Here is a 25,510-nt window from a genome sequence, read left to right on the forward strand (position 1 = left end):
TAAGGTTGGTCGAATCAGCTGTTAAAAGGTTACCGATACGGTTACCGATAAAGCACCAATGTCTCCAGCTTAAATCGGACAGCGATTTGACAGGTGATCGAGGCTGTATATTATTGTTATTTTTATACGTTTTCTCAAAAATTTATAATTAAAAACTGTTTTTATTTTTATTAATTTATTCAAAGAAATCAAAAATTTGACAAATTGTTCACCGCTTTGAGTGCGGCGGTGAGAAAAAACGGTGACGAACGAGTTTGTACCGTCATGATGGAAGTAATATTTTTTGCCCTGCCGCTGTATTACGTTACGGTGAAATTCACCGTCTTCTTAGTTTCCATTTCCACATAATAACTTTTACATTGCTAGATTTTTGACAACGTACTCTACCGCTGTGTAACGGGCGCTATATAGCGGCACCGCTTTCAAGGAAACCAAGCCTTTAGGCATCTGAGAGGATTAAACGTTAAATCTTACAAGTTTAATCATACAAAGTTAAATCTCGAAACGCAAAATTTGTATGCTAAATCTTCAATCATTTTTTCACTCATTACAAATATTTCAGGTATGGTAACAACCTACAATTCATTTGTCATGTAATTTTTTGATAGGAAAATATTTAAAGCTTGCAGCAGTTTTCAAGTATGACAGATGTTTTTTGAAGATCTTTTGGTTAATATTTGTATGACCAAATGAGAGTAAAATGATCAAATGTACAAAGATGGAATATTTAGATATGTTTTTGCTATGAAAAGGTATGTGTTTAATTGGAAAATGTAAAACAACTTTTATGGCTGAAAAACTTCACAAAGATTGAAACTGTGCACATGGCCCCACTTTATAAATTTTCAATACGAAAAAATAAAACGTCAAATAAAATGATAGTAGAGACAGCGCAGGGTAAAATAGCAGATTTATTAAATCTTCTCAGTTAAAACTCGATTTGGAGATATGCTGCTTTGAAGTGCGTGCACACTAAGCGACGCGACACGTAGCGACACGTTCCACAAAATATTAGCGGCTTATTGCCTAATTGGTCAATATGGTCGTGTCATGTCGTCCGACTGACGCTATGTGTGCATGGTTCCATAAGAATACATGCAAAGAATATTTTGTCGCTACGTGTCGCGTAGCTTAGTGTGCACGCACTTTTTTTTTTTTATTTTGATACTCCTTGTTGCGGAGTGAAATGGCCAATTGTTTAAGCCTTCTTAAACAGCCAGGTTGTCATGCGATTATTTGTGTTGTTGCTTGGGTATATATATGTATTTAGTTAGATTTTTATGGCGTCACGCCAGATATTCCGTTAGTTTATGTATGTATGTATGTATAAATTTAAGGTTAGGTTTTTTATTGGCACCACGCCATTTTTCCAATGTAACTGATTCCTATTAGGAGTGCATAAACCGCCCTAACTCCTGGTCAGGGAGGCACTGCATCTCCTAACTCCGCCAAAAAGCCCGAGGGAAGCACAGAAGCCAACCCTGAGGTCTATTTTGATTTTCAACTCAACGCAAAAAGGTCTGAAAAAATCGACGTTGAGTTGAGGATGACACTGGTCGTCCACTCGCGCGAAAAGACAAGAACGGAATGGTGCACGCACTTTAAGATGTTGCACAGCATTTCTTGCGACTATCTCGGCTTTACTGTACTGCTCCAAATTTTCGATATGGCAACCTGAAGGGGCAGACTCAGTTGATATGTCAAAATATTTGGGTATAAGAAAACTACGAAAATGCTTGCAAATATAGAAAATTGTTAATTCTTGCTGCGTTAGTTGTTTGCAAAAAGAAAAATAAACAATTCAATTGTGTTAACTAAAAAATAATTTACTAACTTACTAAACCTTGTGCTGGCCGGTATCATAAAAAATGTCACAAAGTGTAGTTCCTGCGGCACGACGAAGTGGAACAGCCGAGACAGGAAGATTTGGTGATGCATCCGAATGGGAGGCACGCGAGGTAAATGCATCAAAAGTCTTAATTTGGTAATAGTGCAGTTTACGGTACCCACCGAAATTTGGGCCAAAATTTTCGAGTGAGGTATCAGAAGACGCGTATTCACGTCTAGATCAAGAATCCGAAAGCGGAAGTTAACTTTTTTTACCCGTTCAAAAGATATTAACGAAAAACCGAAAAAAGACCCCGGGTCCCTCCGAAACCGGTGGTGGGATCCATAGTATTTTTGCGCAGAACACCTTTCTCCTTGGCGGCCTTCGGCCGCGCTTATAAAAAATAACCCTGGGCTACGCAATGCCAAGTCCGGGTGTGTGGTATAACCGTGGCTACCGCCACGGTGATGCACAATTTTTTTTGTGGGTATAAACACAACAACAACCACATTAAAATCGGATTATTGTTCTCGAGATTAATACGCGTCTTTTGATACCTCACTCGAAAATCTTGGCCCAACTTTAGGGTGGGTACCGTAAACTGCACTACTACCCTTAATTTAACTAGTATTATATGTGACTTTCTGCAACAGGCCCAAAGGCAACGTGAGTTGGATGAGGCACGGGCTCGTGCTGCTCAAATGGAAAAAACGATGAAATGGTGGTCAGACTGCACAGCTAATTGGCGTGAAAAATGGAGTAAGGTAAGCATGCATATATCTGTGGTCCCAAGCAATAATCGTCTTACACCTATCCTTTTACATGTCCTTGTGCGATTATCGCTTATGACCACAGATATTATTATATTCCTTAAATTCGCAAAAAATTATGGTAACATTTTACAAGACGACCTCAGAATTCGAAAGCGGAAGTAAACAGTTTTATTTCTGTCCAAAGGTATTTTTTTTTTTTTTGAACTATAAATCAATGGCAGAGAAACTAAGTCTCCATAAACCAAATATATTCCAAGAATGTTGTATTCAATTCCAAATAATTGTAGGTAAACGAATCCAAGTGTCTATGGGGTATTCCATCCCATTTCGACCAATTTTGAACCCGAATATAATCCAAAGGCGGAAAAGAAAAATGTTATCTCTGACCCGAGATATTTGCAGTTGAAGTTGGCGATTTTCATGTGGTTGTTGTTGTGGGTACCAACAAAAAAAATTGTGCATCACCGAGGCGGTAGCCACGGTTATACCACACACCTGGACCTAGCTTCCCAAGGCAGTCGGTTCTATGTACCGGAGCGACTCGGGATTTTTCCCGACCAAGGACTGTCATTTCAGTGTAACCCCATTTAATTTGTTTCGTCCCTCCCACAAATTGTCATCCTCCCAGCAGCTCCTTGCAGCAGGACTGCTCCATATTCTCTTGCTCCGGGAAGGTATCGAATCCAATCCGGGTCCGTCTCCTGACCTCGGTCCTGAGAAATGGTTTTGCTGCATCTGCCGGAAAAGAATCTTTTTAGGACGGTCATACTCTGTTCAGTGTGTCTCGTGTAAGGGATGGTTGCATCGGACAGGTTGTTCTGGGCTTGATCCCAAAACCCGACGTCCACGTAACTTTTATAAATCTTTTGTGGCTCCTTGCTGTTCACGCCCAAGGGCGTCCCGTAGTCTACGTCTAAGCGCCCCCCCATTACCTTCCAGCAGCCCCGCTGCTCAGCAAGCCACAACAAGTACCCGCTGCTGCTCGCGCCTTACGGCGCCAACAACTCAAACAGCTGCTACCACTCATAACTACAATCTTCGTAGTAGAGTCGGAAGCAATGCTGAGCAACAGCCCCTGCCCCCGTCTTCTCCCCCCCTCTTTTCCGGCAGCAATCGTGTAGGTCAGGGAAACAGACTCTTAGTCCCTACCTCCGTTTGCACCGTTTGCCAGCACAGAATATATATGTTTGCGACATCCGCCCAATGCAGCTCCTGCCTCGGGTGGTGCCACTTTCCTAGATGTTCTGGTCTCCGCGACGGCAACCCCTCGGCGGGTTTCATCGCGCCATGTTGCCAGGTCGCAAACCCAAATCATCCGGGTACCCCAATGCTTGCCCAAGGACGCCCAGTCCCAGGGCCACAACAGCAATTGCGTCCTGGCCTTCCTGAACCCAGGCGTAGTCACCCGTCACTTACCCCCAGAGTGGCGACGTCTCCCCTCATGCACTTCAGAATTCTGCAGTTAAACTGTAATGGACTAACTGGGAAGATTACGGAGATAGTCAATTTCATGAAGCGGCACAACATCCGCATTGCTGCGATTCAAGAGACTAAACTCACAGCACGATCTGCATTGCAGTCCTGCTCTGGGTATAATGTCCACAGAAAAGATCGCGAGAGCGGAAATGGAGGCGGCCTCGCGTTTATAATACACCACTCTGTGCAATATCACATATTTGATCCTGGCATGACCGCAGGGACAACGTCTTAGAACGTCAAGGCCTATCTGTCCGGTCAGGCGATGCAAACCTAGAAATCATCAACATCTACATCCCCCCTGCCACCTGTTGCCCCGGTGGATACCACCCTAATATTAGAGCCTTACTCACTGGAAACAATCGCATTATTTTAGGCGACTTCAATGCCCATCATGATCTATGGCATTCAAATTTGCGGGCGGACAGTAGGGGCGAGATGTTGGCGGATCAAATAGAAGAAACGACGTTCTGCACAATAAACGGAGACGCCCCCACACGTATGGTAGGAAGCTGTCACAGTTCGCCAGATATCTCAATCGTGAGCGCAGAACTCGTAAACTGCGTCAACTGGCAGCCGATGGTATCATTGGCATCCGACCACCTGCCTATACTTGTTTCGCTCGAGCGTACCGCCGACTTCATCGTCACCGAAAAACGCACTTTCATAAACTTTAAAAAAGGAAAGTGGGGAGAATATAAATCCTTTACAGACAACCTCTTTGCTGCCCTCCCTATCCCGACTGATGCCCGCCAAGGGGAGCGTGCCTTTCGCAAGGTCATTGAATCCGCCTCGGCACGTTTCATTCCCGCCGGGAGAATTCCTGAAATCCGGCCCCACTTCCCGGCGGAGGCCGCAAACTTAGCGAGAGAACGTGACCTTATAAGGCAGCTTGATCCAGGCGACCCCCAAATAAGGGATATAAACCAACGCATCAGATTGCTTGTGGATGAACACAAGCGGGCGAAATGGGAGGAGCACCTAAGAGGTTGTAACCTCTCTACCGGTGTGGGTAAACTTTGGTCCACCGTAAAGTCCCTATCGAATCCGACTAAGCACAAAGACAAAGTTTCCATCGCCTTTGGCGACAAAGTGCTGTCGGATGCGAAAAAATGCGCGAGCGCTTTCTGCCGACAATATATAATGCATTCTACGGTCGACAAAGTTAGACGGAGGGCCAACAGACACGCACATAAACACAAATTCAGCGCGTCACCAATCACCATCACCGCTAAAGAGGTTGAGGACGCCATTGGTCGCGCTAAACCATCCAAAGCAGTGGGCCCAGACGGCATAGCCATGCCGATGCTTAAAAGCCTAGGGAAAGAGGGTTTCAAATATTTAGCGCAGGTCTTCAACCTGTCTCTTTCCACCTTTGTCATACCCGAGAAATGGAGAATGGCCAAGGTGGTCCCGCTACTAAAGCCTGGTAAACCAGCTAACATAGGAGAGTCGTATCGTCCGATATCTCTCCTATCGCCAGTAGCAAAGACGCTCGAAGCCATTTTGCTCCCTTATTTCCAAGCAAATTTGCAACTAGCCTCCCATCAGCATGGCTTCAGAAAACTCCATAGCACTACCTCCGCGCTAAATGCCATTAGTACCCAGATAAATTGCGGTTTAAATCAAAACCCCCACCATAGAACAGTACTCGTAGCGCTAGACCTATCAAAAGCTTTTGATACGGTCAACCACGGCTCGTTACTGCAAGACCTGGAAGGGTCTACCCTTCCCCCATGTCTTAAAAGGTGGACCGCAAATTATCTGGGTGGTCGGCAGGCATCGGTGCTATTTAGAAACGAAACATCAAAGCCAAGGAGAATTAAACAAGGGGTGCCACAGGGTGGTGTCCTATCCCCACTTTTGTTTAATTTCTACATATCTAAACTACCTTCACCACCGGAAGGAGTCACAATCGTTTCCTACGCCGATGACTGCACAGTAATGGCCACAGGCCCAGGCCCACAGATCGATGAGCTATGCAATAAAATAAACGGCTACCTCCCTGATCTCTCCAGTTTTTTCGCCTCGCGAAACCTGGCATTATCACCGACTAAATCTTCCGCGACCTTATTTACAACATGGACGTCCTAAATGTCGACCATTTTGAACATCCACGTCGATGGCTCTACGCTACCGACTGTCCTACACCCCAAAATCTTGGGTGTGACGTTTGATCAGGATCTACATTTTGGTGAGCACGCAGCCGCAATTGTTCCGAGAATTCAGAGCCGTAACAAAATCCTCAAATCCCTTGCTGGCAGTACCTGGGGAAAAGATAAAGAAACGCTCATGACTACATACAAAGCAATTAGCCAGCCGATTACGTGCTACGCGTCACCCATATGGTCGCCAAGCCTAAAAATTACCCACTGGAAGAAGCTACAGGCCTGCCAAAATACTGCTCTCAGAATTGCCACGGGCTGTCTTCTTATGTCCCCAGAACACCATCTACATAATGAGGCGAGAATACTCCCCATCAGGGAAAGAAACGAGATGCTGACCAAACAGTTCCTGTTGAATACCCAGAAACCTGGGCATCCCAACAGACATCTGATTGACGAGCCAGCACCGCCTAGGGGCTTAAGGAGTCATCTCCGTAAGCATTTTGAGGAAATACGGCATCTGAGAACACAGCCGTATGAAGCGAAAAAACACAAGCAGGTCCTTGGTGAACTCCACAAACAGGCGTCGGACCTTTATGCCGGGAATTGCCCGGTGAACCCAGTACTCAAAGTAAAGTATCCAAAACTTGCGGAAGAGGAACGCATACTCCCCAGGGAAACGCGTGTCACTCTGGCTCAACTTCGTTCTGGATACTGTAACAGGTTAAACTCTTACCTATCCAGAATCAACCCCGACATACAAAATGTATGCCCCGCTTGCAATGTGTCCCCACATGACACCAACCATCTCTTTAATTGTAATGTGGAACCAACGCCTCTAACACCCCTTTCCCTATGGTCCACCCCTGTTGAAACAGCAAGTTTCCTTGGACTCCCGTTAGAGGATATTGATGACAGTTTGTGATCGGTCGCGTCTGTTAGGTGGGGCGAAGCACTGCTACAACAACAACAACAACAACAACAACAACCTAGCATGGCGTAGACCAGGGTTATTTTTTATAAGCGCGGCCGAAGGCCTCCAACGCAGAAAGGTGTTCTGCGCAAAAACACTGTGGATTCAACCCCCGGTTTCGGAGGGACCCGCGGGTCTTTTTTCGGTTTTTCGTTAATATCTTTTGAACGGGTAAAAAAAGTTAACTTCCGCTTTCGGATTCTTGATCTAGACGTGAATACGCGTCTTTTGATACCTCACTCGAAAATTTTGGCCCAAAATTTCCGTGGGTACCGTAAACTGCACTATTACCAAAAAAAGTTATGAATTTAAAAAAAAACACCGTTTTTGTTTTCAAAATGCTGTAACTTTTTCAAAAATTGACCGTTTGGGATTTTTTTTTTAAATTTGTTTTTAAATGTACTTTTCGGAAAAAATACAAACAAATTTTTAAAGTTTATTTTTTTTATATGTATTTAATTAGCGAGCTTTGCTCATATTGCTTTTATACAATGGTTTTTGTAATTGATATTAGAGACCAATTGTACAGCGAACAACGGGACATTCATATGGCTTAGCAGCTAAAGGCTTGCACTGATATGAATGTTGGAGATTCGAGTTCACCGCTCAGCTCCCGAAAAGCTAGCTGATGAAGAAGTGAAATTCAGAAACATGTCCTAGTAACCATCGCCGTTTTTTTTTTTTAATTTTTCAGTTTTTCGAGATTTTTCGAATTTTGCCATTTTTTTTTCTCATAAAAAACTTCAATCAATTCTGCAATCATCCCCACTAATCGCGGAGTGGGCCGATTTTTTTTTATATATTTTTTATTTAATTGAAAAAAATTTTTTTCAAAAATAAAATTTTTTTTATCAATTTTATTTATATAACAAAAAAATGTAAGAAATGATTTTTAAGTATTCTTATCGTTATATATTATGGTAATCTGCGATTAAAATAACCAGGATCAATGACTGACGCAGTAAACATGTAAGTTTTCTAAAAATAATGTAAGAAATTATGAATTTATTTTCTGGTGTTTAAATATTTTCCAAATTCTTTGTTCTTCTGAATTTGAAAAGTTTTTAACATATAAACAACCATTTTTGTCAGGAATTATGCAATGAAATTGTTGAGTTCCTGTAATCGATTTTGTTTTCAAAAATCTTTCATTTAAATCTTTTACTGCTGTATTATAATCATCTTCTGGGGAAAACTTGACTGTAATGTTTGGCAAGTTGTCCGGATCAGAAGTCCATTTAAAAAGTCCTTCAGGTGTCGTTATTTGATTATCAACCGCGAGTTGGAGACTTGCTCTTGCTGCATATCGTTTGGTAATGCCACCAATACCATCACACGGACCTTTGCCATGAGCAGTCGCAAAAAAGTGCCATCGGCAGGAGTGTCAAAATCATCTTCATGATAATATAAATTTACAAAGTTTTTGAAGTTTTTAAATTGTTGAGAAGCTCCATCAGAAAAATAATAAATCTTGTCACAACGTTCAGGAAAAATCTTCACATAATCAGTAATTATTTTAATAAAAACATGAACAGCAATGACATCATGATTATTACAATCTGAAATAATTGCTAAGTTTTTGTGTTCAAGTTAGCCATTTACTTTATAATAAATTACTACCGAAAAAATTGTTGCCTGGTTAGTGTTCCAGTGAAAACCAGATGCCGCATTTTGCACTACGAATGCGTAATTTTCTGCAAAATCACAAATAATAATAAATTCATTTGGTTTTAATGTTTCAACGTTTTCAAAAATTTAGCTTGTTCTTTGGCGATGAATGAGTGAGGTAGAAGAGTTTTTAATTCACCACAAAAATCTTCAACAAATTCTTCTTTAGGCTTAATAAAAGTTTCTAAACTGCTTCTCGGCTTTGATATCCAATACTTATAGGTAATATTCTCAATTTCGTGGTTCTCAAAACATGTCAGTAAAATATTAATCAATTCATCTACCCCTGGACAGTTATTACATCTACCCAAATAACATTGAAACGATGGAGTTTCACATATAATCATGCTCAAGCAATCGCTATAGTGTTGAACGGGCTTTTCTGCATTTCTCGTTAAAGAAATATATTTGCACCTGAAATGATCAAGTTAAATGAAAATTTACTCATTTATAATTATTAATACATTTGATATTTACCAAGCATTATCAATTTAATGTTTTGATGGATCGTACATACACAGATGGTGTGTGCCACTTGCCCCTGCTAACACACAATGTTTAGGGCGAAAAGAAACAAATTTCGAAAATCCAATTTTCTCTGCAGCGTTTACTTCCCGAAAACTTTGGTATAATTCTTTTAAGTTAGACAGGACAAGTCTTTTTTGGACGTGCACTCGATTACCATCGTCAATTCGAACTGAAACAAAGTCTTTCATACCTGGCATCAGAGCACTGTACTCATTATCTTTATAAAAATTTTGAACTTTCAATTTTACTTCATCTTCAATTTTCCTCCCTATAAAAAGATGTAATTGAATTTTTAATTGTATTTCAAATATTAATTTTACGTTAACACTAGGCTTTCCGTGGAGGAACTACATTTTCCTGACTTTGAGAATGCTGAGCTTCTTTGTGTGAGAGTAAAACTTTGCTCAACCTACAAATATTTTATAGCCAACTACATTCCCCCACAATCTGAAATTTCCTTATATTTGAATCATTCCTCAATAGTAAAATCTGTGTGCGGCACTGCCAGGGCCTGTGATTCTGTCACTGTACTTGGCGATTTTAATCTGCCATGTGTGTCATGGAGTCTTATCGACGGGAAGCTAGTCCCTACTTCTTCTCGCGCTATCGACTATGATTTCCTAAACGAGTTTGCAGATGTTGGACTTTTTTAAATTAACAACATTCAGAATAAATTCGGTAAATGCTTGGATTTAATTTTCTCAGACGATTCAAATTGTTTTGTAAATCGATGCGATCCCCTTGCCCTGCCTGAAGATGTGTATCTTCCTGCTGTCGCGATGTTTATGGAATCTCATAATTTATCTGAGCGTTCCTCCAACGTAGTGCGAAAGACCCCTCACCGGTTTCTGTTTAGAAAAGCCAATTGGTCTAAAGTAATACTCGAAGTATCGAGAATAAATTGGCCTGAGTACGATGGGGATATTGAAGAGAGTATATCCCATTTTAATAATGTACTATACGGAATATTTAAAAAATGCATACCTACGTCCGAAACCACTGCCATATCATCATCGGCTTGGGGCACTAAAGAATTGAAACGCCTGAAAAATCAGAAGACGCGTTCATTCAAACGCTACAAACTTTCTGGATCAATGACTGACTATGCCGCCTACTCAATTTTACGTCACAAATATAACACATTGAACAGAATTTGTTATAGGAACTATATCAGTAGGATTAAAAGCCAAATTTTTGTCAATCCTAAGTCGTTTTACAGCTTTGTGAATTCAAAAAGGAAGATAAAAGGGTTTCCTTCTACAATGAAGCTAAATGATCAGATTTCCAACGATAGCTTCGAAATTGCTAACATGTTTGGGGATTTCTTCGAATCTACTTATTCAAACACCTATGATTACCCGCCATCGAATTATCCTTTCAGATTGTCTCCTCTGGATTCCCAGGTAGTCCCATATATATGTACGGATGATGTTTTAACTCATCTGGAAAATCTAAAAATTACTTACTCTAGTGGTCCGGATCAAATTCCGTCGGTAGTGCTGAAATCTTGTGCTCGATACTTATATCGACCTCTAGCCTGTTTGTTTAATGCGTCCCTGAAGCAAGGGGTATTCCCCAAGAAGTGGAAAGAATCATTCATTATACCACTGCATAAAAATGGAAGCAGAACGTGTGTTACAAATTATAGAGGAATAGCCAAACTCAACACTATTCCTAAGCTATTTGAATTGATTATCACAAAACAGATTGCTTTTAGAGTATCTTCATTAATTGACTTTTCACAACATGGCTTTTGCAAGGGTAAATCAACGGTGTCCAACTTGCTCGAGTTTACAACCTTTGTATCCAACAGTTTTAAGACTAATTGTGAAGTTGGTGTTATTTATACTGATTTTAGTAAGGCATTTGATAAAGTTTCTCATTCTATACTTTTACTCAAACTTGATCGAATAGGATTTCCTCCTTTGTTTCTTTCTTGGGTTTCTTCTTATGTGAAGGAAAGAAAACAAACAGTTATATTTAATAATTGTCGGTCTCGGTTCATAAACGTAACTTCTGGTGTTCCTCAAGGCAGCCATCTTGGTCCGGTTTTGTTCCTGTTGTTCATTAACGGCCTTCCTAGTGTTTTGAAGAGCTGCAAGCCGTTGATGTACGCTGATGATGTCAAACTTGTAATGCCTATCCGCTCACCCGTGGATAGGGCATGTCTTCAGGCTGATCTGAATAGTCTTGATGACTGGTGTAATGTAAACGCCATGTCACTAAACCTACCTAAATGTAAGTTCATGTGTTTTACAAGGAAGTCCTTCCAATCCCATGATTATGTTATTGGCGACTATGTAATCAAGCAAGTCACTAAGTTTATTGATTTAGGCGTTACTATGGACCCAAAACTCGATTTTAAACTTCATATTGAATCTTGCGTGAATAGCGCTAAAGGTACTTTGGCTTTTGTTAAACGTTGGTCTAAAGAATTTAATGACCCATACGTTACAAAAACTCTTTTTACATCATTGGTCAGACCTACTTTGGAATATGCTTCAATAATTTGGAATCCGCGTTATCAGGTTCATTCTGACAAGCTGGAATCGGACCAGAAACAATTTTTGCTTTTCGCTTTAAAACACTTACCATGGGATCCTTCGAAAAATCTTCCCCCCTATTGCAGCCGGTTAAAACTAATACAGCTGCCCACATTGCAGAGCCGCAGGGAGATGCTTGGAGTCTTATTTATTGTTAAATTAATAAGAGGGTCAATAAATAGTCCATTTTTGCTTGGCGAAATTAAGTTTAACGTTCCTTTAGGCCATCTAGACATTTTCAATCAATTTTTGTAGCTACATGCAGGTCGAATTAGGAAATGCACGAACCACTTCACTGTTTATGTCGTGATTTTAATAAACACTGAAAAAATTTAGACGTCTGCGACTCGTTTCTTGGTATTAAAAAATACCTTTTAACTACATTAAATTTGTAATTCGAAATGAAGCAAAGAACGCTAAACCGTGATATACTGTTCAACCCTCTGTTTCCAATTTGAAGTACCAGTTACTTGAAACTTGTTTGCAAAATTGCGTTGTGATCATTATTTTTATATGTATGTAATGAAATTCTGTATAAATTCTATTCTGTATATACATATTTTATCTACTATTAATTTGCTTTATTGTCAATTTCTCAAGCGTTTGGTTCAATACTGTTTAAATATTACTTTAAAATTGATGACTGCTTATGTTGTTTATATCATGTATTACATCTCAAGTTCTCAGATATTTTATTTATTTTGTTGTACAAAAATTGATTGTCTTTTGACCTTCTTGATGGAATTGGTGATTGATTCAACAGTTGTAAAGCACGGTTTATTACAGGTAATTGAGTTGCAGCGCTAACTTGGGATGCCGAGGTTGATTGTAAATCATCTGTGTTACTGTCACTATCAATCTGATAATTGTTTTCATAACTGTTACTTGCGGGTTGCTTAACTATTTTCGAAGTTTCTTTACGACATGAACTGCATAATAAATAATAATCACCTAATCCTAACACTACTTTCATAGCGTCAGTCGCTGGACGCAAACCAATTTTTTTATAATGAGACTAACTCAAAAGGATTGCAACATCGATCGAATTGTTTATTTGATGCCATGATATTTCGATGAAATTATTTTAATAAACGTAGGTAAGTATTGAATACGAATGTATGTGTATACCGGCCTAGTGCAGTTGCTGGACAGCGAAAGCGAGTCATTTTAATCGTAGAGTACCATAATTTATAAAGAAAAGAATACTTAAAAATCATTTGCTTACAATTTTTTGTTATATAAATAAAATTGATAAAAAAAAAATTTTTTTTTTTGAAATTTTTTTTTCAATTAAATAAAAAAAAATATAAAAAAATCGGCCAACTCCGGGATTAGTGGGGATGATTGCAGAATTGATTGAGGTTTTTTATGAAAAAAAATAAAATGGCGAAATTCGAAAGATCTCGAAAAACTGAAAAATTAAAAAAAAACTAAACATTTATTGGTATTTTTCCGAAAAGTACATTTAAAAACAAATTTAAAAAAAGAGATCCCAGACGGTCAATTTTTGAAAAAGTTATAGCATTTTGTGTTAGTGTTTTTTTTAAAAAATCATAACTTTTTTTGAGTTGGATGAAAAAATTTTAAAAAATTCTGAAAAACGTCTTTCGTAAGCTAGAAAAAGAAGAAAAACTTTCAGCCAATTCTAAATGGGTCGGGTTCAAAATTGGTCGAAATGGGATGGAATACCCCATATGTATTCCAGGAAAGTTGTATTCAAATCCAAGTAATTGTATGTAATGAAATCCGAGTATAAATGATATAATCTCTCCAACAAAAAAACTTATATCCTCTTAACATCCAACAAAAAAAAAAGAGCTTGGTGGTATCGGAATAAAACAAATCAATTGAAATATAAAACAATAAAATAAATAAAAAAAAATGGCTGCTTAAAAAAAATAAAAAAAAAAAAAATTTTAATAATTAAATGACGAATATTAAAGATTATTAAAATTTAATTTTAGATACTTCATAAAAACGTAAAAGCCGAGTGATCTTGGTAATGTCCTTAGATTGAAATATAGATTTAAAATCAATATCATTAGTGAAAATTTTAAAATTAGCTCTTAACTGAGAATAATTACTGCAATAAAAAGTTCTATGAATATAATTGTCAATTCCCCACAACTGCACAGTGATGAATTGTACACCTTAATTATGTGTAAATAAGTCTTGTCATAAGTATGACCCGTCAATATTCGATTAAGCCTTTTAATGTCAGTTGTAGAAAAACATAAATTTTTACACCACAGAGAATTATTCCACTAAGGAAAAAATTACGCAAAAAGATTTGGATGATCAATTGAATAATCAATAAAAATAGAATACCATTTATTATAAATATCTCTTTTAATTAAATTTTGAGCTTCCTTGAAAGTAATGCTAACATTTCTAGTTGGTCCATCAATAATGGCTTTTTTAGCTAATTCATCAGCCTTCTCATTACCTGCTATACTACTATGACTGGGAGTCCAAACAATATGACAACTATTAAAATTATGATCCGTAACCAAATCATGAATTCTAAAAGCTACACTATTTAGAGTATTTTTATTACTAAGAGACAAACAACAAGTAAGACTATCTGTAAAAATAACCAAACTAGAAATATTATTATTTATTGCAATATTAATAGCTTCCTTAATGGCCAAAATTTTACCAAAAGAAGATGAAGGTTTAAAAGGTAACTTAAAAAGATGTTCTTCATTATTTTGTAAAGTATAAATTCCACATCCCGTATTATTATTTGATAAAGAACAATCCATAAACATGACTGTAAAACCACTATTAACATAGTCATAAATAAGAGAATTATAGGAAGATAAAATTTGTTCCTTAGGCGTTTAATCTTTTAGTGATTATAGTTAAATTTGACGACAAAGAGCCACTGTTAATCGTATCAAGATTGTCAAAAATTTCCTGAAGACGTAAATAAGTATTAGTATATGGGGAGTTAAGAAATGGATTTCTAGTTATAGAGCCAATTATTGGATCATTAAGAATAAAAAGCTTAATAAGTTCCTTGGCCATGAGCCATTGTGCCCTTTCTGCTGGAGGTAATTTATTAGCAAGCGCATATAATAAATATATCGGAGTTGATGGAGTCAAACCAAGACACCTGCGTAAAAATTTATTCTGTAAAGTCATTATACTCTTATAGGAGTTACTAGACACATTTGTTGAAGTAGTAATACCATATTCAATTTTGATCTAACTAACGACTTATAAAGATTTAAAGCTGTTTTTGGATGTAGACCAGATTTGATATTTGTAAGATACTTAAACAAATTAATCTGAGAAGAGGATGCATTTAAAATGTTTGAGTGATGATCATTAGTATTCATTAAGTTATTCACCATTCGACCTAGAATCTTAACTTTCTTAACTTGTTGAATTCTTGTTGTTTATTGTCAATTACTGTGCTTGACATTCCCAAGTGCTCATGGTTTATTAACAATTGTTTTTTTTTTTTTCCAAAAACAAAATACAATTTTTCAAATTTAGAAAAATTAAAAAATAACAATAATTATCATTAGAAAAAAAATTATTGTTCTGGCCTTGAGCTCGATTCGAACCTTGAATGATTTATAAATATGCCGATAAAAAAAAACAAACAAAAAAAAAAAAAAACAATTGTTAATAAACCATGAGCACTTGGGAATGTCAAGCACAGTAATTGACAATAAACAAAAATCCAACATTATCAGTGATTTGCACCAGATGGCGCAACACTGAATAAATATAGTTGGTAAAAAAGGAATAGAAGCAGCAAATTTTCCAGTCAAACAAACCACCGCTGTATAGCTAAATGGTTAGCGCAGCATGCCTAAAGCGTACTGATGATGAAGGCTTAGCACCCTTCGAAATGGATCTATCTGCGCAGCTATGGCAGGTTGTCTGAAAAATTTTCTACTTACTATTCCAAAAACAAAATACAATTTTTCAAATTTTGAAAAATTAAAAAATAACAATAATTATCAATAGAAAAAAATTATTGTTCTGGCCTTGAGCTCGATTCGAACCTTGAATGACTTATAAGGCTACGATTTATATAATCTTCCTTATCAGGTGAGATATCAATGCTTTCATTAATAACAGGGAACTCCTCCTCATCTGCCATAAAAATTTCAAAACGGTTATTGTTTTTAGGATAATACTTATCCAAAACCTCCTTCCTAGACATTTTTTTTGACAACCCTAATACGATTAACATTACAATCCTTTTCCCATTGCGGACAGGCCCTAAAATTTCTTGCAGAATGGCCTGGATTGCCACACAAAATACACTTAACAGATATACAATTTTCATCTTTACATTCATATTACCACAATTCAAACATCTGGGTTTCCCCTTGCAAGAAAAATTAGTGTGTCCCAAACGACCACATTTACTACATTATCTAAGAGGTGGAACATAAATGTCTACTCTAAGCAGAGTATACTCAACAATTATTTCCTTACAAATCTCATTACCACTAAAACCAATTTTCAAAGTAGTTAAAGGAGTTTCTACACCATTTTCATTTTTTTTTTAACAAATCAACGTACCGACGCCAAAGGAATAGCCGATACTGCATTTTGAAGGATATCCTTCTCCGAAAAACAAAGAGGAACGCCCCTAATAACACCATATGTTTCAATGGCTGTTCTAGGCACAAACGGGTTTAAACCTCTATCAGAAAATTTTTTATTTAAAACAAATGTATTAGCAGCAAAAGCATTTTTAAAAGTAACCTTGTACAATGGTCTACCTATAGCATAAATCAACCCAAAGTTCCTTAATACTAAGATCTTTAATTTCCTTCGAAAGAGTTAACCCTGTCGTTAACTTATCAGTATTAATACTAGTAGAAGACGAAGTATCAACCAAAACAAACATATCTCCCTTAAAATCATTAGGATATAAAATAGTATCTCTCTTATTAACATCAACCGAATTACCGCCATCTTTTTTTCCAACTGAAACTCCATTTTGTAAATCCATATTTTCATTATCATTTTTTTCAGAAACTATACTATTTTTTCCAGAAACATCAGAACCATTTTCATTTTCATTCAAAACGCCATTTTGTAAATCAATTTTTTCCATTTAATTTTTTTTACAACCTATAACCCCAAAATCCATATTTTCGTTCTTCTTGGACTCAGCCAATCTAATTAAATCTTCCCCACTCCTAAGCTCAAAGAACCCAGTCACATTTCGATCATCCAAAATCGTCTGCTTTTTTTAACCATATTTTCCTGCCCCAAACTACAAAAAGACGCCACCGGTGACGGTGACCCCATTTTGTAAATTTTTTACCTAGCTGCCCGCGGCAGCTTAGAAAAAATTAATTTTCACCAATGAACAATTATAAAATGTATTAAAAAGCTTGAAAAAGAAATGCACTACCAATGATCACTCACCCGTAAGCGCAGCCACTCCAAAAGGATTATCAATTCAATCCAATACACAAACAAAAAAGTTCACAAAAATTGAAATTATAAGCACCGACAAAATTAATTAAATTATTATTTTTTTCCGCACCGAACCACACTCTCCCGTGAATAAACTCCGAATGAAAAAAAGGGAAAATAACCCCGTGAGGGTCCAAATCGGGGGACCAAGCCATAGTTTTTTTTGAACAGAACAGCTCTCTGCATTAGTGTGTGTGTGTAACAAAATCCGGCAAAACAACAACCACATGAAAATCTGTACCGATTATTTGCTTTTGAAAGAAGTAAAATTCTAAAATTGGAGGGCAAACCCGTCTGTTGATACCCCGTTTTATAATTTTTGATGAAAACGGCGTTAGACCGTCTTCTAAAATATTACCAAAATACTTTACCATGGTCACGCTGGATTGTATATAAACAAAAATTGTTAAATCGATATTTCTATTTCAAATTTCAACAACTTCGTCCAGGTTCGCAACGAACGCAATAAAGCTCGAGAGGAGGCTAAACAACTCCGTGCTAATCTCGACATCGCCATGAAGGAGGCAAATTCATATAAACGGGAGAAAAATGACCTCGAGATGCAAATAACTCAACTTAAAAAAGAAATGGAAAAAGTGCATACACTTATGATGAAGCATGCCGATCAATTTCATAAAGCAGGGTTAGTTGGAAAATATCAAAAAAAAAAAAAAATACATTGTACGAGAATAAAATGTACTTGATTATGTTATCATTTCTATAGTATGTGCGATGCGGCTGAAGATGCAGAAGCAAACGGACGTGATGCCAATTGCTCACCAGATATTTCGTCTGATGGCTTAAAAAATGTCAACAGTGAAGACGGATTGGTAAGGAACTATATAGCCCAATCAAAGAAAGTATAAAGAACTTGTTTGTTTTTGAACTCTTAGGTTACCAAATCTATTTGCAGTGACATGAAAGATTTGGACATTGAGGAGTATGTTCTGAAGGGCACAGTACCGAAAAATGTTGCGGATTTGGGTAGGATTTTATATCGGTTATTAAAAGCAAAATATAATTTTTTCAATGAGCTATATCATTAGATGAAGTTTCGGCTGAGGAAAAGCGACTGATTCAGCAATTATCAAAAGACGATTGTGACGAAGAATATTTGCTGCAAAAAATTTCAATGCTCCAATTGCGTTTGGATGAAGCACAGAAGACAGTGCAGGCCGAGAGAGAGTAAGTTCTTATAATGTCTAGCAAAGGCAATATCGAACAGATTTTTCGAAACAGCCGTTTTCACAGATTTTGGTAGGATACAATTAAATTCATCCTCAGTAAGAGTTTGAAAGTATTGAAACGAATAACAGCGAAGTTATGCCTCTTTTAAAAGGCCTTATCTGCATATAGTGAATGGAAAAATTAGATGTTTTTTGTTTCTCCTGTACAATTTTCAATTTGTTGGTAAAGGTCTTTTGCGAATATACCTAACGATATGAATCTATATTCTAGTTGTCGTTGTTGTGCTTTGTCGGATATAGATCCGCTACATTCAAGTAACAAGCACCATTAAGTTATAAGCCCGACCATCTCGGGAATCTAGGTGCTGTTGTTGTAACGATACAGACACTCGCTGAAGGTTTTGGTTGGGGTTATCAAAGTTGATGTTCTTGTGCCGGATATAGATCCGGTACGTTCCGGTAACAAGCACCATTGAGGTATAAGCCCGACCATCTCGGGAACGTTTTGATATGACCATATTGAACCCTCGAGCTCATCCCATGTGGAACTTGGGGTCGCCAGAGCCTTGTCTGCTAAAGAAACCGGATTCGCACGGGTAGATGAGTTTGACAATTGAGTTAGAAAAGCTATAAATTGCGCTGGCTTCCCCCTGAGAGTGTTGCGCTACACAACTACTTGAATCAATTGGGTTATTTAGTCGCATATATGATAAGCAAACCCCTCTAAATTCTAGTTTACCAATTTAAGTCCTTTGCGAATTAAAAGAAATTAAATTTATATCCTTTCTGTCACGATAATACGGACTCAGGTTTTATAAGGACCCCGCCGATGATCACATCATCCAATTCAGCTCCCAAGTTTGATTTTTTACGACTCTTATATTTTCAGAGAAAAAAACATACTACATAAAACAATCGAAAAATTGTCTTTGGAAATACAGGAAGTTCGGGATCGACAAGAGGAGTTGCGTCTTGCTAAACAAGTAATGAACTCAATTTATAAAAACTCATATTTTTTTAATTCTTTATCGAATTTATCGAAATCGGCTTATAGGAAGCTGTCCGCGAACTACTTACACTACAAGAACAACATCGTGCTGAAATGCGTATTATAAATAATTCTTTGCAAGAAGAAACCGCGTCACGAGAAAATCTCGAGAGACGTTTAGCTGAGCTTCGTACTGAGGTAATTGGTAAAAAAAAAAAACAAGAAACAGGGATCATTTTGTTAGCTATACTTATGTCATTATTTTCTTAGTTGGAGCGCTTGCAAGCTGAAAATGCTTCAGAGTGGGGTAAACGAGAACGTTTGGAAACGGAAAAACTTGGATTGGAACGTGATAATAAAAAATTACGTACTGAAATACGAGACTACCAAGAACGGTCCGACCGCAAAGGACGTCCCTTGCAGGCGAATGATGTTGAAGTGCGTGCCCTACAACAAGAATTAACAGATCGTAATAAAGAAATTAGTGAAATAAAATTATCACACTCGAAATTGAAGAAACTTTTAGCTGAAACTAATACAGAGTTGGGGCATGCAGTGAGAAGAGCAGAACAATATGAAGCTGAGGTAAGTGGAATATATAAATAATGTCAAATATGTATAGCTTAATTCCGGTTATCTGCCAGGTCGCTTTCTTTCATTTCATTTCATTTATTTATTGACAGTATTAGCACAATAAGATCTTGTATGATGTTTTATAGTGCAACAATGGTTGCATAATAATGAGTATAATTTTTTAAAACTTAAAACTTAAAAATGTATATATTATTACATAAAGAAATAAAAGTGATAATATATAAGTTTCACAAGAATTGTGACAAGGACATTTAGCAACAATGATTGACTAGATTAATAAGTAGCTAAACTCAGATTCTAATTTGTATAAACTTTACCAAAGAAAGAAAATATAACATTCTTAAGGTTGCTTCTATTTAAGCTATTGCGAACCGAGTTGGCGATAGAGTTCCAGATGCGGATATCATTGACAAAGAAAAGTCTTGCAGAGTTTAGGTAATTGTAGCTGGGCACGATCAAGTCATTTATGCGAGCAGATCTAGAGAATGTTAGCTTGTTATATAAATAAGTAGGCATTTTATCAGCAATCACACGACACAAAAATATACAGTTCCTTGCCTTAAGATACTTAGATATTTCACAACCCAAGAGACTCGTTCGCCACGCTGATATATGATCATACCTAGCCAACCCGAAGACATACCGCGTGATATGATTAAAGGCGACATCAATCTTATGTGCCGATTTTGAATCTAATTTGCTGTATATACAATCCGAATAGCAGATAATTGGTAGCATTAGTTGTATAGCAAGCCGCTTCCTAATTCCAAGTGGGGTAAGGGGGAAGACATTCGTAGATTACGTAGAGTTTAGTAAACTTTACTGATAACAGCGTTAATATGATCATCACAAGAGAGACTAGGGTTAATAACAACCCCCAGATTCCTTACTTTAGACACGTACTTAAGGCACTTATAATTGATATATAAAGCTGGTAGATTTGATGAGTTAATTTGCCTTTTAGATATAGGTAGCACATACGATTTATCACTATTAAGGGAAAGATAATTTTTTTGCGCCCAAGACGAAATAGCTGACAAATCACTATTAAACTTGGCACAAAGTTCAGAAACTTGCGCATGTGTTCCAGACATATAAAGTTGAATATCATCTGCATAAGCATGCATTTGAGCATACCTGCAGGTGGTAAATATGTCATTAATAAATAGGCTAAATAATAACGGTCCAAGTATAGAACCTTGGGGGACACCATTAGATAACATATTAAGACTAGAGACTTGCGATCCCACCTTCACCCGTTGCGCTCTACCACCCAAGTAACTCTTCATGAGACCTAAGGCAGAGTCCCCAAAACCAAAATAAGACTTTAGCTTCATGCACAACAACGTGTGGTTGACAGAATCAAACGCTTTGGAAAAGTCGAGCAGACACAATATAGTTATCTTGTTACTGTCATAAGGCGCCCGAATATAATCCAAGATTTTGATTATTGCGGTTGAACAGCTATGTTTTGCTCTAAATCCAGACTGGAATGGGGAAAGTAGATTGAACTTGTCAATATAAGAATGGATCTGTTCTGATAACAATCTCTCAAAGGTCTTCGACAACGCAGGAAGGATGCTTATGGGACGAAAATCACTTAGACGGCAGGCGGACTTAGTTTTAGCTACAGGAAGGACAGATGCGATCTTCCAGACATCAGGAAAGTACGAGGTTGTGATGCAGTGGTTGATAATGTGGGTCAGGGCTGGCAGTATCAGTGGAAGAACAATTTTTATAAATTTTACAGGAATACCATCTTCACCAATAGCATTTGAGCGTACCTTATAAATGCATCTCACCACATCATGCTCCGACACAGCACAAAATTCAAATTTCTGAGAAAAATTCACAGGAGAATGTATCGGGTGGGTGATTGGGACATTGGAAGAGGTAGCATAATTAACGAATACTGCATTCAGATCCTCAGGGTCGAGCGAGCAATCAGGATTGTCTTTAACATGTACACGAAGACTTTTCAAGTTACGCCACAACACATTATTAGGAAGTTCACAATTTAACATTTTTCGAAAGTATGTCTGCTTCTCATGTTTTATAGTTGCAGTAGCTACATTCCGTATATTCGTATATGAACGCCAGTTTATATCAGTGCGATTCCGTTTCCATACTGCATAGGCTTTGTTACCTTTACAGATTATGTCACGAGCAGTTTTGTTGAACCATGGGCATGATCGAGATTTTCGCTGAACTGTGCGCATCGGTACACGAGCATTATAAAAAGATAGCAATATATTATTTAAAAAGTTTAGCTTGTCATTTACCGATGGCAAGCTCCAGCAATAAGTCCAGTCTACCCTAGACATCTCAGTACTCAAATTGTTAAAATTGATCGAGCGATAGTCAGGAAAACTTGAAGGAACCGCAACTAAATTGCCACGATCAAAAGTAATGTCAAATGAACAGAAAATTAAATCATGGTCAGACACAAACGAAATTTGGTCGAACTTTAAGACAGAAGACAAATCAGACACAATGAAATAATCTAGTAGGCTAGGACAACAATTATTACCATATCTAGTCGGTACAGAGGAATTTACTAAAGAAAGACCAACACTAGACATGTCATCTAAAAGGCGGGAGCTATACATATCACGGAATAACATATTTACATTAAAATCACCACATACTATTATTTCATCATAATCAACAGCTACTACAGACAACGTGTTAAAGAAATCATTTACACTAAGACATCTATTGGGATTGTACACACATGACAAGAGGACTTTAGACAGGGGACTGGACACCTGAACCAACAAGTACTCAGTTGTAACTCCGCCTGTATGGGATACCATGCTCGATTTTAGATATTTTTTGCAGTAAATGGCTACCCCACCACCCTTTTTATTCATTCGATCATTTCGATACATCGTATACCCATCTATCTCAAAGTGCGCATCCTTTATCTCATGCCTGAGCCATGTCTCCGACACACATATAACATCCACCGAAGATTGCTCGAATGTTCTCCTAACCTGATCCATTTTCTCAATATTTAGGCTTCTCGCATTAAAGTGTACGACATTAAACCCCTTTTGATGACTGCATAAAATATCCATAAGTACAAGACTATTATCGCCAATGCTATTCGCATCATTACCCACCAACACTAGGACAGCACAGGTGAAAAGCAACTTTAAGAAAACAAGAAAGTAAATAAATCGAGAAAGTGAAATAACTGAGTTTAACTTACTTTTCGTGTTCGAGAGAAAAGTTCTTCGAAAGATTTATGGACCTCTACGCGTTGGCGATGGCGAGTACCGAAGAAGATTTAATGATGAGATGTACGAGCTATACGCAGACATCAACATAGTCCAGCGAATTAAAACGCAGCGGCTGCGCTGGCTAGGCCATGTTATGCGAATGAAAGATGATGCTCCGGCCAAGAAAGTGTTTCTATCGGAACCCGCCTATGGAAGCAGAGGTAGAGGGCGGCCCCCACTCCGTTGGAAGGACCAGGTGGAAAACGATTTAAACTCCCTTGGTGTGACCAATTGGCGCCGGTTGGCGGAGCGAAGGAGCGACTGGCGCGCCTTGTTGGACGGCCATAACCGTTTAGACGGTTAAGCGCCAATTAAGTAAGTAAGTAAGTAGCTTACTTTACAAAGATTAATTCACTACAACTAGGGCAAATACTTAAGACTAAACTAGCGAAACTGATGTAAGTCGTCTACGCAGCTTATGGCAGTTGGCGGGCTGTTCGCAGCGCTGTTACACCTCACATACACTGCACCTCTAATTGTAAATGCTGACTTCAGCTTCCCATTTCGTCGCAATTTGACAGCTTCTTGCAGCAGAAGTCTATTCTCTTTAGAGAGGCTTTCATAAATATGAAAGAAACCCTCACAACCAAGAGGATTTAGGGGAATAGCCGACTTTGTTCTTTTCCGATGCTCACGAAAAGCTCGCAGGGTCCGGTTACGGTCGAGAGGCGAGTGAAATTTTATAATAATAGCACTATTTGGATTTGAATTTGAAGGTATAGTGCGAAAAATATCTCTTATTTGAGGATAATGGAAGTCTATAGATTTACATAACAGGTTAAATACACGTTTTAAGTCTTCACCTTCAAGATACGGGATGCCGAAAGCAACCGCATCAGCGGAGATATCCGGCGCAGCACTCTGTTCAATGACACCAGCTAACATATTTTTAATGCATGCCATGTCCTCTTCAAATTTCATCGCATTGGCTTCCAAAACAGATACGAGCGGACGATTCAGCAATCGTAGCATTAAGCACTGATATTTCTTCCTCCATTCGCTTAGAAAGCTTATTTTCCACCTCTGTCAACCTATTCGCTACGCTTTGAATTAAAGGCCGCAATTGATCAGTATGCTGTTGAACTGTCACTTCAAGTTCGGTCAGCTTGGCAAAGACCTTCTCAAGAGTGATACTTTCATCAAGCTTAACCACCTTAGCAGTTGGAGAAACAGTGCTCAGTTTACGCTTGGGTGCAACGGAGGTGGGAGCAGCAAAAGACATCGCAATATATAAGAATTTTATTAAGTCTTACTTAAGGTACTTTTAGATTCAATAATGAACGTCTGGTCACCTTAATATAAACTGATGGACAGATGTCTTCACACACAGGTGGCGCAGTTGACCGCTTGGCAAGTGTCAGACTAGTTAGTAATGGCGCAAAGTGTATTTACCTGTTCTTGCACTAGTTGTTGTTGCATGCAATTCAATTTTAAATGCACTAGTTATTGTTGTTGCACTGCAATTTAATTATACTCAGTTGAGCAGAGCTCACAGAGTATATTAACTTTGATTGCATAACGGTTGGTTGTACAGGTATAAAGGAATCGAGATAGATATAGACTTCCATATATCAAAATCATCAGCATCGAAAAAAAATTCGATTGAGCCATGTCCGTCCGTCCGTCCGTCCGTCCGTCTGTCCGTGGTTAAAGTTAATATCTTTACAGCATATAAGTAAATTATGCCAACATTCAACTCCAGTAATGATATGGTGCAACAAAATAAAAAAATAAAAGAAAATTTCAAAATGGGCGTGACTCCGCCCTTTTTCATTTAATTTGTCTAGGATGCTTTTAATGCCATAAGTCGAACAAAAATTTACCAATCCTTGTGAAATTTGGTAGAGGCTTAGCTCCTAGGACGATAACTGTTTACTGTGAAAAAGGGCGAAATCGGTTGAAGCCACGCCCAGTTTTTATACACAGTCGGCCGTCAGTCCTTCCGCTCTGCCGTTAACAGGATAACTTGAGCAAAAATCGATATATCTTTACTAAACTCAGTTCACGTACTTATCTGAACTCACTTTGTATTGGTGTAAAAAATGGCCGAAATCCGACTATGACCACGCCCACTTTTTCGATATAGAAAATTACGAAAAATGAAAA

General features: G+C 37.9%; 1 protein-coding gene across 2 annotated transcripts in view; it reads left to right on the plus strand.

Moving 5' to 3' along the window:
* Nucleotides 1-1,694: 1,694 nt before the first annotated feature.
* Nucleotides 1,695-25,510, plus strand: part of LOC137252599 (coiled-coil domain-containing protein 102A) — a 76,110-nt gene continuing 52,294 nt past the window's right edge. For both annotated transcript variants that reach the window (XM_067788570.1, XM_067788571.1), the window contains exons 1-9: nt 1,695-1,958; nt 2,482-2,592; nt 17,801-17,994; nt 18,076-18,181; nt 18,245-18,335; nt 18,398-18,536; nt 19,428-19,521; nt 19,593-19,724; nt 19,797-20,111. In XM_067788570.1, coding sequence (XP_067644671.1) covers nt 1,869-1,958; nt 2,482-2,592; nt 17,801-17,994; nt 18,076-18,181; nt 18,245-18,335; nt 18,398-18,536; nt 19,428-19,521; nt 19,593-19,724; nt 19,797-20,111 — 1,272 coding nt within the window. In that variant the 5' untranslated portion in view covers nt 1,695-1,868. The remainder of the gene's footprint in view (nt 1,959-2,481; nt 2,593-17,800; nt 17,995-18,075; nt 18,182-18,244; nt 18,336-18,397; nt 18,537-19,427; nt 19,522-19,592; nt 19,725-19,796; nt 20,112-25,510) is intronic.

The sequence above is a fragment of the Eurosta solidaginis genome, chromosome 5 (assembly GCF_040869045.1).
Source record: "Eurosta solidaginis isolate ZX-2024a chromosome 5, ASM4086904v1, whole genome shotgun sequence".
NCBI lineage: Eukaryota > Metazoa > Arthropoda > Insecta > Diptera > Tephritidae > Eurosta > Eurosta solidaginis.